The 13,157-nt window shown below is 44.3% G+C and overlaps 1 protein-coding gene across 4 annotated transcripts in view; it reads left to right on the forward strand.

Annotated features, from left to right (window-relative positions):
* Positions 1-331: 331 nt before the first annotated feature.
* The window catches only part of STK32A (serine/threonine kinase 32A), an 89,472-nt gene continuing 76,646 nt past the window's right edge, over positions 332-13,157 (forward strand). Inside the window, exons 1-4 of one of the 4 annotated variants that reach the window (XM_075131326.1) lie at positions 346-660; positions 864-932; positions 6,272-6,446; positions 7,563-8,810. Coding sequence is in view for 3 of the 4 variants with exons in the window: in XM_048860513.2 (XP_048716470.1) it covers positions 6,395-6,446 (52 nt within the window). In the remaining variant the exon portion in view is untranslated. Of the gene's footprint in view, positions 661-863; positions 933-6,271; positions 6,447-7,562; positions 8,811-13,157 lie in introns of all 4 variants that reach the window. The other 3 variants (XM_048860512.2, XM_048860513.2, XM_048860508.2) reach the window with 3 other exon arrangements.

Raw genomic sequence — 13,157 nt, forward strand, 5'->3', positions numbered from 1 at the left:
TTCCAAACAAAGACAGTCCTGTTTCCATTACAAGTTGGGGGTGGGGGAATCCTGCCTAGAAGTAGCAGAGTGATCAGAAAAGATTGTCTTTGGCCTTGACCTGTGAAATGTCTCATTATGGGATCTCTGAAAAGTGCTGATCTGTTAAGTGTTTAAGCGACACAATGTGCCTTCGATGCTTCTGCAGTTGGAGAACCGGTGCCAATCTGATCAGCATTAACTACAGTTGCAGAGGTTTGCCACATCCTAGAGCTATCACTTTGCCTTACCTCACTAATAACACTCCCCATTTATTCCACTCTCCCCCCTCCCACCTTACTTCCTCCCTTGTGTCAGTGTGTGCATGCATTTGCATGTCTTTCTATCCGCTCTCTGGTGTATTTTACCTCTTGTGACAGCTGCAGGCTCCTCCTGCAGTCTGCAAAGGGAAACTTCCCTGCAATAGGCTTGGCTCTTCCGCTCTGATCCCAAGTCCACTTGCCTCAAACTAAGACTCCCCAGAAAGGAAACTTGTCTCCCTCCCTTCCCCCCGTCTGTCCAAACTGCATAGCAGTGCAGTGCCCACAGCTGCTATTTTTCCTGAGCTGCAGCTTCAGGTTGTTGCTGCCCTACTCCTGGCTACTGTTTCAGTCTCTTTGCTGCTTTCTCCCCTCTCTCAAGGTAGGTGGTTTCTTTTTTTTTTGACTCCCTAAGATCTCTCATCAGTAACTGCATCATCCCCTTACTGATCTGCTTTCAGCATGATTTTAAATCCTCGGGGGGGGGGGGGGGGGGGGGGACGACACGACAGTGTAATAGTTGGCTAGTGCTTTGAATGTTTACATTTTGCAGCAGTATCTTAGTCACTTTCTGGAATATTGCAGATGTCTCAAAGCGTGGAAGCTGCAAAGGAAGAATGCTAAAGGAGCAACAGCTCAGGATCAGAAGCAAAGGTGCTTCAAAGTAAAGTCTGCTCCCTTCTGAACTTTCTTCTCTGTGACTAAGTGTTTGCAAGGGGGCTCAGAATACTGTGTAATTTCTTTGGGGGAAGCAACTTAGGGTAGTCAGTGGTCCATGTAGTCCTGTATCACAGCTGTGGTAGTGTCCAGTACCGGATGCTTCAGAGGAACATGTAAAAAACCCCTAATTAGTAATTAGATGATAATGTACCCCTGGGGAAGTTTTCTTCTACCTCCATACACAGTGGTTGGCTTATGTTCTGGTGGATGTGTGTTTATAACCTTTTTTGAATGGCTGTTCTAGGTAGTGTAACTGTGGCAATTCTCATTATTCATATACATCTGTAAACCTGTTCTTAATCCTGCGGGGCTCTTGCTCCATTGTAGAGGAAGTGCTACTTGCACTGTGAGATTAAACCCCTTGAGGCAATTGTTAAATAGCTGTGCCTTTTCTTTTTCTTTTAATGGCTGTGGATAAAATAGCTGGTCTTAAAGAAAACAAAGGAGACAGGACAATGAGTCTGCAGGTGCTTTGGTGTCAACCGTCCCCTGACCCCCCCTCCCGCAATCCAAGTGATGCCTTCCCATCCGTATAAACATGCTGATGACCAGTGCTACTTTTAACAAGGCATAGGGCGCACTGGTCATTAGAGCCTTTGCCATTCTGTTAATGGAACAGTGAATGATTCGATCATGAAGGCTAATGCTAACCTAAAGCTATTAGCATAGCTCTAGGTCTAGGGAAAGATCAGTGGCTGATTTTCACGGTTAAGCAATGCTTGGTGAATTTAAAAAGGGAAACAGCAAAAAGTGTAGAAGGATTATCCTCTCATAGGATGGCTTTATTTTAAATAAATTACAGCCAAGTCTCCTATTTTACCCCAAACATCCTCTCTGAAGCCAGCTTAACTGAAAGCAAGACCTGTGTCCCTCTGGATAGGTCCTGCGGAGGTACTGCCAAGATGTAAATGAAAAAGCTATGAACTCCAGTACAACAAGGACTCATAAAGGATATGGCAACAGACCTCTAACAGTTGCTGGTGGTGGCTTTGCTATAATGTGAGGGCATCACTATGGGATCCTGTTTTATGGCCATTATCACAACATAATGTCATATAGGCTGTGTTTTGAGTTTATTAGTAGATGTGAAGTACCTATCCTCACTGCAGCCTTTTACTGTAGTAAGAGCAAAGCATCCTTCTGATGTGTTCTTGTTTGCTCAGAGAGTAAGTTCTGTAGGGGGAAAAGAGTTGCCCTTGGGGATATGTTAAAGGTCTGGAGTGATTCCTCAGCCTGTTCAGTTTAAAGACAGCAGCAGAAATCATGCTCTGATTTGTTTTATTATTGGAGATGTTTTCAGCCCTGTGAAATGAGCACTTGGGGTTCAGAGTTTTTTTTAATAGTTTGCATCATTTTTAGCCTTTTGTGAAAAGCAAACTTTCTCACTCTTTGCTAGTGAAAGTGAGCTCTGAGCGAGAGCTCAATTGCAGCAGTTCAAATGAATTGCCATTAGCTTGAATTTATAAAATGCTATGGAGATAGGATGCATTGTGGGCCTGATTCTGCATGGTGTGGGCATCCCCTGTGAGGTACTGAATGCTTTCAACTCCTGTTAACATCATGGGGAAGTGAGGATGCTGAACCTCTCGTACTGGTACTCAGCACCTCACAGGATCAGCCTCTCCTAAATTGCTGATGGTGATTAGTTTGTAGTAGTACAGGATCAGTGATGAATGCATGTCCTATGCTGTAATAATTTTACTTCAGAAAGGGAAATAAAATATATTTTAGAAAAAGTACTATTAACTGCCAGATTTTGTTACCGTTACTGACATTAAATGGTACCTTTCTCGACAAGTCATCTTGTGGAGGCCAGTGAGATTACTCATGGAGTAAAGCACTCTTTGACATGAGTAAGGTTATTGGAATCTGGCTTTAAGGTCAAAGATGAACCCAAATCAAATCTCCTGCTACAAAGGGGAGGAGTGGGTTGGAATCCAATTGCAGATCCAGGTCTGAATTGCACAAATCGCCAGTTTCTTTAGAATGGGTTGAATCCATCCCCTAGAACTGATACTTCCAACTCCGAAATTCAGAATGTTAGAAATCCCAAACTAAAATGAGTGGCTTGGGCCCATTTAAGTCAGCTCTCAAGTCGGGAGAGACTTAAACACTTGCTTAACTTTTGACTTCAAGGGGACTTCCGCACATTCTTAGCGTTAACCTTTCCTGACTCAGGGTCTGAGGCTGGCTGAAAGTTTGTGCTATTGCATCGCTAAGCTTTGGAAAGAAAAACAAAAGTTAGCGAGAAGAAGCTGGAGTGTGAAGCTGCAGGGAAAATGGAATCGGGCAGGAAAGAGGATGGGTTGGTGAGAGGTGAGCTAGTGTGTTTGTTTATGTGAGAGAGAACTCACAGCCAGGAGGGAGTCAAAAGCTTAGTCAGAGGAGACAAACCACATGGGTCAAGGTCATAGGAGCTGGTTGCCCTTCTTTCTCTGTTTCAAATATCTTTATTGATTGAAGATGAATAAAACAAGCCCCACTCCCACAATCAAGCCCCACTCATGAAGCCAGTCTTGGAAAGAAACCTCCTCTGTGTTTGTCTTTCTCTGTTTGCTGTAGCGTTCATCTCACTCTGTTCTGTAGTCTCCTTTCCAAGCTGCGTATGATCAGCACCCTCTTCCCACCTTGTTGGGTCTGCTCCTGCACCACAGCGCTGCCTGGCTCTGCTCCGTTTTCTGCCATAATCCCTGGATAATGAAGATGTCACAATTTTCCAGAGTTCCACATTCCATTTGGCCTTGTATGCGTTTCATTCTACGAATGGGCATTTTTGGCCAACTTTATCTTTTTTTATTTTAAGCAGCGTTTGCAACCAATCCGTTTTGCTGCCCCATCTGTCTTCTTTCCCCCCATCATTCTCTCCCCACATGACTTCCTTTCTAACTTCAGTGATTTACATCTGTCCAAAGAAGACCACATGAATAAAATGTTAACCATTTTAGCATCTGATCCAGCAGTCCTTACTCGGATACAAGTCCCATTGACCTACCATGGCAGTTTTGACTGAGTAAGGACTTCAGGTTCATATCCATAATCTTTCCTTCGACCTCCGTGTATTGTGTTTTAATGATCCTTCCTTTTTTATGTTGCAATACTGAGAGTTTTGCCACTTTTAATTAAAGCATGTTGCTTGCTGAATCAACCTGTTAGTTCTGCTTATAAAGGGTAGTTCCCATTTTTTTAATTGGCTTGCGTTCTACCCTTAAATGGTCACAGAAAAATCTGAATCGCCTGCAAAGCCTCCCTTGCAGGGTTGAAGCCCTCCCACCCATGGATGGACCTGTACACTGTTATTCTCTCATTTTAATCTCTGTACAGTATCTACCTATGACAGGGAATAAGCGCTGTGTGTGTGTGTGTGTGTAGCTTGAGGTGCTTATATAAAAATAAGCCTATATTAATGGTCTATATGTAAACACGTAAAGGATGAGCTGTCCAGTAGGTGAATTATAACATCATCTGTGGCTCATCCTGTCACCCTAGAACTCTCATTATCTGCAGTGGGAACTCTGGCTACCAAAAGAATAATGAATTGAGTTCCTAATGATTACAGTAGAGGGTCTGAGACTCAGGACTTGGGGGTTTTGTTCCTGGCCCTGCATCTAGCTTGCTGTGTGATTTTTAAGCAAATGGCCTAAATGTTCTGTGCCTCAGTTTCTCATCTGTAAAATACATAGAGAGGTTTATGATGAACAATTAATATTTGCAAAGAATGTTGAGGTCAGGGTGTGAAGTTCTATGAAGATTTAAAGTGGGATTATTCATTAAAATAGTGTTTTCTAGTTACCCCCGCCCCTCCCACATACATACACTCATACCCTTAAGTAACAGACATAATGGAATTGGAGCTACAGAAGATAAATATGAATAAGTTAAAATATTTCTGTGAAGGAAGTTGAAAGAATAATTTCTTTGGCATTCGTAAATAGTCAGTAATGGATGACCATGCCCACAGTAAATTTATTTGACATTCATAATTAGTCAGTAATGGATGACCATGCCCACAGTAAATTTATTTGACATTCATAATTAGTCAGTAATGGATAACCATGCCCACTGTAATTGAAAATCAAATTTTACAGTGGATTTATTAAGGGTAAAGAAATCTGTAACCTTATGTAATTCCTAAACTGAGTATATCATTTGCCATGAGCTAATTTGCAATTTCCTCTAATTTATTCATTAATTGAAGGAATTTTATTATTTTTAGGAGGTTCTTTTAACTCTCTGACTTGACACAGACAGCTGTGAGTATTTGCTATCTGAGCTGTGTTGGCTAGTTGGGACTGGTCAGACAGGTGAGATGGTATTATTTCTGTTCCCGTGGTTGAATTGAGAATGTCATTACTTCCAGTTTGTCTTCTCACTCCTGGTAACTTAAAACGCGTGACTTTGAAATTCAGTTCCCATGAACTTTCACGCAGTAAAACTTGATTGCATGAAGGTGTGTGGGAAGCAAATACTTGAGGCATGGCTGAAGCAAATTCATTGAGGGCCAGATTCTGATTCCCTACTCACATTACTCACAGCCCTAAAAATGCACAGTGATTATTTGTGGAATTGTTTTTAGTGTTCACTCAGCCCCACCCAGTCTTTCCTGTGCCATAAAGTTCTTTATTTCATTCTCTTTCACACATGCTATTAGATTGCATTTTCAGTAAACACTATATAGAGGCAAGGATCTTACATTTTTTTGTATGTAAGAACCCAGTGTTACAACTTACCTCCCTGGCATAGTAACATATGCAGCCAGCAGACTTAGAATAATGTTAAAGAGACTGTGGGCCTGATCCTATGCTCCCAGTGCACTGTCAAATCCTACTGTAGCCAATGGAAATTTGAGGTACATTGGGCATATGGCATGAAGCCTGTGTAACATGTTTATTAAGGTTTATATGCAAACTTAACTTTCGTTTGGGGCCCAGTTGTCAACCCTTACTCATGGTGATGAGCATCTACTCTTGTGAGGAGACTAACTGAAGTCAATGGAACTACTCCTTGGAGTGAGGGCTCAGCAGTAGAAGGACGCACAGTTGGATCCTTGACGTGTACTCCTCTGGGTTTGTACAGCACTTAGCACAATGGGGCCCTGATATTGATTAGTTGTGAGGGGCTGCTGATCAAGAATAATAATGATGTTCTTCTCTTTTCTGAGACTCACTTGGTTTCGACATCATACGTTAACAGCCTGGCAAACGTGTGGCGATGAATTTGCAATGTTCCTTTGTCTGTGACAATGATGGCGAGTTGCTTCTTTTCTCTTTCCCCAGGTTTTACACATAGAAAGTTCCACAGATCTTCTGAGGGAGTACTAGATGGTAATGCTAACTTCAGCACTATGCGTCCCAGGCTGGTGATGTAACTGCACGAGAGAACTTCGGGCAAACTTCACCATGGGCGCAAACACCTCCAGCAAGCCACCGGTCTTCGATGAAAATGAAGAGGGTAAGAGCACTTTTTTACTGTTCTGTTTAAACAGCACAGATGGTCCCTATGTGTGTTCCACACGTGGAATACGCATGTGCACCAGGCACCGCACTTTCTTGTGAGCAGTGTCCACTGTCCTGCACCTGCATTGCAGCTCTCCTTTGGCTTCCACCCCTGGGCATAAAGGGCAGTGTGGGCCGACATCCCTCAAGTTCCTTCTTACCACCGCATGGTCTTGGTTGGAATCTTCAGTGTCCTCTGCTCCGTTTTGTGTCATTCCTGTAAGAATTGCATAGAGTTCATTTTTTTAGTAGTTTATCTACGGTATGCTATACTACAAGTTATATAGTGTTTTTTCCCCTTCCCAGGGACTTCCCCCCCCCCCAAGAAGTCTGGCATTATGCCCAGAGTCCTCGGGTTCAAAAACTGTGTCTCCTGCCCTCAAACCTTATCTGTGAGTGACTAACATGCCTGGGTGATGCTCACATTTCTGCCAAATGCAGCATCTGTCTCTCTTCTCCCCCCAGAACTCTTGAAGGTCAGGAACTGAGACTCAGAAAACACCTCATAGAGAAGGCAATGAAGCCCAGTCAGATCTGGGCTGGGGACCCTCCCCTATTGATTAGCCTCAACAAGCAGGCAGTGCCCTCTGTGCATGAGCTCAGGAATGGAGGCTAATCCTGTTAAGCCTGAAAAGATGGCTTCAGAGGAGAGAAAGGGGCACTCTCGTAGACATAAGGACAAGTTATCTATGTCTAAGATTGCCCGGAAAAGAAGGGATCCTTCCCTGACCCTGTCAGACTCAGGAAAGCCAGCACACCTGGGTGCTAAGGTCTTAGGCCCACCTAAATCTTTACAACAAGAGAAGGAGGCGCCCAAGGGTATGTATCGAACAGTTCCAAAACCGGCTCTGGTGGTGAAGATTCAGGATAGACAGCTCCTGGTGCTTCCATCCACTTTGGGTACCTAGGCTGTACTAATAACAACATGGCCCTGGTGGGAGCTGACTGCCATGGTGACCAGAGAGTCTCCGGCTCAGCCAGCTCCACCAGTGGACTCTCCTCATACTCCAGGACAGTCAGAGACATACATCTCCCCGGAAGACATATTTACCCTCCTCATTCGCATTCACAGATCCTGTTGGGTCCATGTGTATTCTGGGATGTTGTTACACCAGAGGAGGAGTCTGCCACAAGGAGACAGAGTCATTCTCCCATTCCACCCACCAGCCTTGAAACACAATCCTCAGTACTCTTGATCCTGCTGGTGATGATTTGGCCTTTGCTTCCAATCAGTCAGCGGCTCCACAGGATTCTTTGCAGCACTGAGGAGAGGTGGCCCCAGACAGAAGCGCTAGAAGATGAGGGTTCCAACCCCCAACCAGACACAACTGGCCAAGGGACAGGTGGTACCCTATACTGTGGGATCCCCTCTCCATTAGTGGATCCATCTTATTGCCAGTATTGGGGATCATGGGAACCCTACCCCAGACACCCAGGCTCAATGCACAAATCCTGCTTGCCATTGCCTGGCCATATGCAACCATGGAGTGTTTGGAGGAGGAAGAAGGATCTGACAGTTCCGATGGTTCCAGGATCAATCCCATCATTATCACTGGATGAGGCAGCTTCTCCATCTTCTCCATCTCTGTTGGATGACTTTAAACAATACTAAGAGCTCATGCAAAGGGTAATGGCAGAGCTACAAATCCAGCTGGAGGAAACTCAGGATCCTCAGCACAGCTTACTAGACATTCTGCAGCCCTCCCGTCCCACAGTGTCCTTCCCCATCAACAAGGTCATCATGGATCTAGCAAAGGCGGTCTGGCACAGCCCTGCTTCTTGTGCTCCCACTCCTCAGAGGGCTAAGAAGTGCTACTTTGTCCCATCCCAGGGGGAACAGTTTTTGTTTTCTCACCCTCCGTCAAACTCCCTGGTGGTGCAGGGGGCTACAAAGCGGCCCAAGCAAGAGCACTCAAAGGCTACTTCCTCTGATAAGGGATACAAGAGACTCAACCTTCTAGGAAGAAAGGTCTTCTCTTCCACCTTCCTCCAGTTCAGGCTCTTTAATTATCAGGCTGTCAGTAACCTCAATTTTCAATGGGATAGAAAAGTTCAACATGAACAAGATACCTAGAGTGAAATGTGACTCTGAGATCTACAGAACAGCCCCTGTTCTGTAATCGCTGATCACCCAAACTTATTGGATAAGCAAAGGCCATTCATGCCTTCTGACTGCACACACCAGCTATGACTTCACTTGCCTTTCCCAACTACCAAATGGCTTATAATGTTCACCTGAGGGTGGCATTTGAAGAGTGATCCTCCCCTTGGGAGCCAGTGGTTTTGAGAAGTGCCAGGAGAATCCCCTGGTGATTTGAGGGTGAGAACTGCAGGGTTTTGGAAATGGTAAGAGAGCTTCTTGTGGGGTTGGCAATCACGAGGAGTGCTGGAGTCGCCAATCGTGAGCAGTGCTGGTTTGAAGGGTGGTGAGAAAACTGTTATACCAATAAAATAAAAACCAGCAGGATCTTATTAAAGGGAAAAAAGGCAAAATACCACATTTATTGTGAATACAGAAAGAATCATAGTAAGCAGTTAGTTATAGCTATAACATTCCATTCAATCTCATATTTATTCACACATTCATTCATACAAACACACACACACAGGTTCTGCAAGGTTGTTATCATAGTTACCAGCCTTAGAGTTGCTCATGCCAAGCCACTGGCCAGGTGGCCTGGACATGAGGAGGGAGCAGGGCCTTGTCAGATGCTCATCTGATGCTCCTGGAAGTTGGTTTGCAGAATCAGACCCAAAGTTCTCACTTTTTAGAGTCTATTTTTATAGGAATTTCTTCCTATGCCAGTCTATGGGAATTGCTTCATCATGCTGTTGCTGAATCAATCAGGAGATAGCACATTCCTGATGGCTCCAAGATGTTATCTTGTTCTTTGGTTCTCCCATTCTTGAGGCTGTTGGGTGGATTCCAGTCTGCCCTCCGGGGGGGGTCCTCTGGTTATTTCCACTTGACGCCTTCTTCAGCCGATGGACACTGGATTCTTAGGCTGGCACCTCCCTGATCATTCAGTTATTATCCACACCAAGCATCCATCCACAGACATCCTCTATGTCTATTTTAATCACAATTGTTAATACAACAAAAGGGCGGGGAGTCTCTGGGTGCTGTTTCTGTTGTTAGAGTATTGCTTTGAGTCTCTCTCTCTGTGAATTGCTTTGAGAACAGACTGTCTTAGAATGTACTAACACAATTAGCAGCTTGCAAGTTTCACACACAGAGGGAGAGAAACAGTACCAAAAATCAAGAGACCTCTTAATTAGTAATACCCTGGAATTTAAACTATGGGGAATCAAACTCATTTGTGATTTTAATACAGAACTTCTTTAATATGATCCAACAAAACAACTTGAGGACGGGGCGTTTCCCTGCCTGCCTGCTTTGGACTTGGTGGGAAAGCTGCTTCAGGGGTGTCAGCATCCTCGTTGGAGGTTCTTGATAACTTTGCACTTCCAGGCCACTGTACTAGTTGTCACCATGAAACTAGAGCTCAGGGCTGATGTTACAGAACATGAGCATGCATTATCCCAATATTAGCGCTGAGAGACAGTTGCCTTGGTGCTGCTATGATTATAGATGCAGCCTTTCAAATATTGTCCCATAAACTTCCTGATGCACAGCGAGAGTCAGTTTATTAACTGCCCTATATGCTTTCACATGGCTGCATTAAATGCAATACATAAATAAATAAAATTCATAAAATACTGGTGATGCGTCATATAAGCTACTGGCCTAGACCGATAAATACTGGTCAAATACTGAAAGATCACAAAAAGAAAAGGAGGACTTGTGGCACCTTAGAGACTGACCAATTTATTTGAGCATAAGCTTTTGTGAGCTACAGCTCACTTCATCGGATGCATGGTGCCACAAGTGCTCCTTTTCTTTTTGCGAATACAGACTAACACTGCTGCTACTCTGAAACCTGAAAGATCACAGTACTTAATCATTAAAATGCTCAGTTTATCCTAGCAAACTTTGACTTCCACAGGAAGTTTTCAGTTTGGTTCAGCATCTTATGAAATATATTTGATATTTGTCAGTTGCAAAATGAAATCTTTGAAGTGCCTTTTCGATAACACTCACAATAACCTTTCATATTCTTTATGCATGATGAAAGACAGCAAAATATTAAAAATACTGGAATGGTTGGAACAATTTTGTTTACTAGTTGCTCAGACAAGGGGTAGAGAAGGAACAGGAAACTACATACAAACTGGTGTCCAATCAGCAGCCTGCTGCTAGTCCTCTGATCCCACTGAGTCAGGAGGTACAGCATCTGGTTGCAGCCGTAGTTGCAATTCCCTTATCTGCTTTCACAGCGTGGTGGCAGCTCTCACTCTGTAACCCTGTGGGCCTGGGTTGGAGCTCTGTGGAGGCTGGCAAAGGATGGAAGTGTTATGGGGGTCGCGTGCCCTGGTCTCGGGTGAAGGGAGCTCCTGCAGCCAGAACTCCCTTTTCTGGTTATCAGGAATGGTGTTGATGGGCTGTACTGTATGCTGAGATGGGCATTCCTTAGCTAGCTAGAGAAATAGGGAGCAGGGGTGTGTGCTGGAGCCCAAGCAGAAACCAGTGCCACCCCCAAGTCTATTTCAGGCCTGTGCCTCAGAGCACAATCTACCATTCAAACACCAAATTCACGAAGTAACAGAAAACAGGTCTGGGCCCTGGGCACTGCAGGGCTCTGAGAGTCTCTCTTCACCTCCATGAAAAGGATACAGCCCTTCCTTTAGTCCCCTGCTGAACCTGTCAGGCAAGCAGTCCTTAGCCGTTTCCAGCTGTTTCACCCTGCCACAGTGTGGAAATGGGGAGCTGGGGAATACTGGCCTGCCTTCAATAGGGCAGAATGCCTGCCTGGCTCTCCGGAGAGCACTAGGAGAGGAACGTTGGTTGTACACCAGCTAACACGCCCTGGACTCAAGGACATAGAGCTGCCTGGGGCCTGCCAGCTCCTAAGTGTGCTTGTTGCAGTGCAGAATGCACCCCAAGTGCTGACACGCTGTTCCTTTTGAAAGCAAGAGCAATTACACCCAGCAGTGTATTCCCCTCCACTAACCTGAGCCATCCTTCCCTGATTCTGCAGCCCCAGTTTATGGCTGCTACCATGCCATTCCCCTACCCTCTGTTTGCTGTGTCTAAGACAGGATTTCACTCTCTGAGCTCGCTCAGGGAATGGATTTATGATGATGTCCTCCAAATGTTATGAAGTCTGATACATGACTTCCATTATTGCTTACCGGATTGCTGGGGTCATAATAAATGCTGAGTAAGTACACGGACAACAGTAACCTGTACTTGGGCTAAACTGGCTGCTGGCCTCACTCCCTGATTATTATTAAACTGCTGTTGGTTATTTTGCATTAAAGTAATTGGAAAAAATGGAAGACAAACTCCATTTTGAGATTCTCCTGGAGGTTGCACCTCTTATTGCTGTACATTCGAACGCTCAGTATTGGCTTCAGTCATAAATAACTGCCAGCACTGACTCTGCAGTATATATAGGTGGCTGATTTTCACTTTTCCCCTGGCCTTCCTTGGAGTGGCATAGCTGGGAGATTGTTGGTGACAAAGAGACCTATTGCATTAGCTGGGTCTCATTCATTTCCCATGGATTTGACACGCCTTGCACAACATCAGAGCCATTTGGCTTTGCTGATGGACACTTTTATTAACTGAAAATTAAATACATTAGTAAGAGACGCAGTACCCTCTGTAAAGCAACTGTCCTAGCTGCCATTAATCTTTCAGGACAGGTGCTTTCCTGTGAGAGGAGCGTCAGTGTTTGTCTGGAATGTGGCTGGTTGTAATGGATGAAAGCTGACAGGGCATTCAGCTTAGATGTGTAGATCCATTATATGGCAAATGGAGTTGGGTTTTTCCAGATGTGAAGCACTGTTGCCACATGCCATGCAAGGGTCAAAAAGTTCAGTGAATTTGATTTGTATGTTAGTAATTACTTTCTTTTCATCTGTGGACAAGAGAAAAGCATTTTCAATTGTTAATGTCACATCTCAAAGGGTTAAATCAGTGTTCTCAAACTTTTATACTGGTAACCCCTTTCACATAGCAAGCCTCTGAGTGTGACCCCCCCCCCTTTATAAAGTAAAAACACTTTTTTATGTATTTAATTCCATTATAAATGCTGGAGGCAAAGCGGGGTTTGTGGTGGAGGCTGACAGCTCGCGACCCCCAATGTAATATCCTTGATACCCCCCTGAGGGGTCCTGACCCCCAGTTTGAGAACCCCTAGGTTAAATATACTAGAACTATTCATAAACACTGTGAGGGGTGGGAGACATGGCAGAAAGCTAAGGATTTCCCTGTTTAGGGGAGGATTCTCCAGGCATAGGCCCTAATTCAGGAAAACACTTAAGTATGTGCTAAAATCTTTCCCTCTTCAGGAAAAACATTTAAAGTATGTGCTTAAGTCCCATTGAACTCAATGGGATTGAAGCAGTTGCTGAAAGTTAAGTATGTGAGTAAATGCTTTCCTGATCAGGGAAGCTTTCACAGCTTTAATTCACACTGGAATGGCAAATCAAAAGTACTACTGCTATGGTGTGAGTTGAGGAGCGTAACTTAAAAAATAACATTATACTCTTTGCAGGCAGATTCTGATCATGCTACAACCTGCACAGCATCGTCATCATA

This window comes from Caretta caretta, chromosome 8 (genome assembly GCF_965140235.1).
Source record: "Caretta caretta isolate rCarCar2 chromosome 8, rCarCar1.hap1, whole genome shotgun sequence".
NCBI classification, from domain to species: Eukaryota; Metazoa; Chordata; order Testudines; family Cheloniidae; genus Caretta; species Caretta caretta.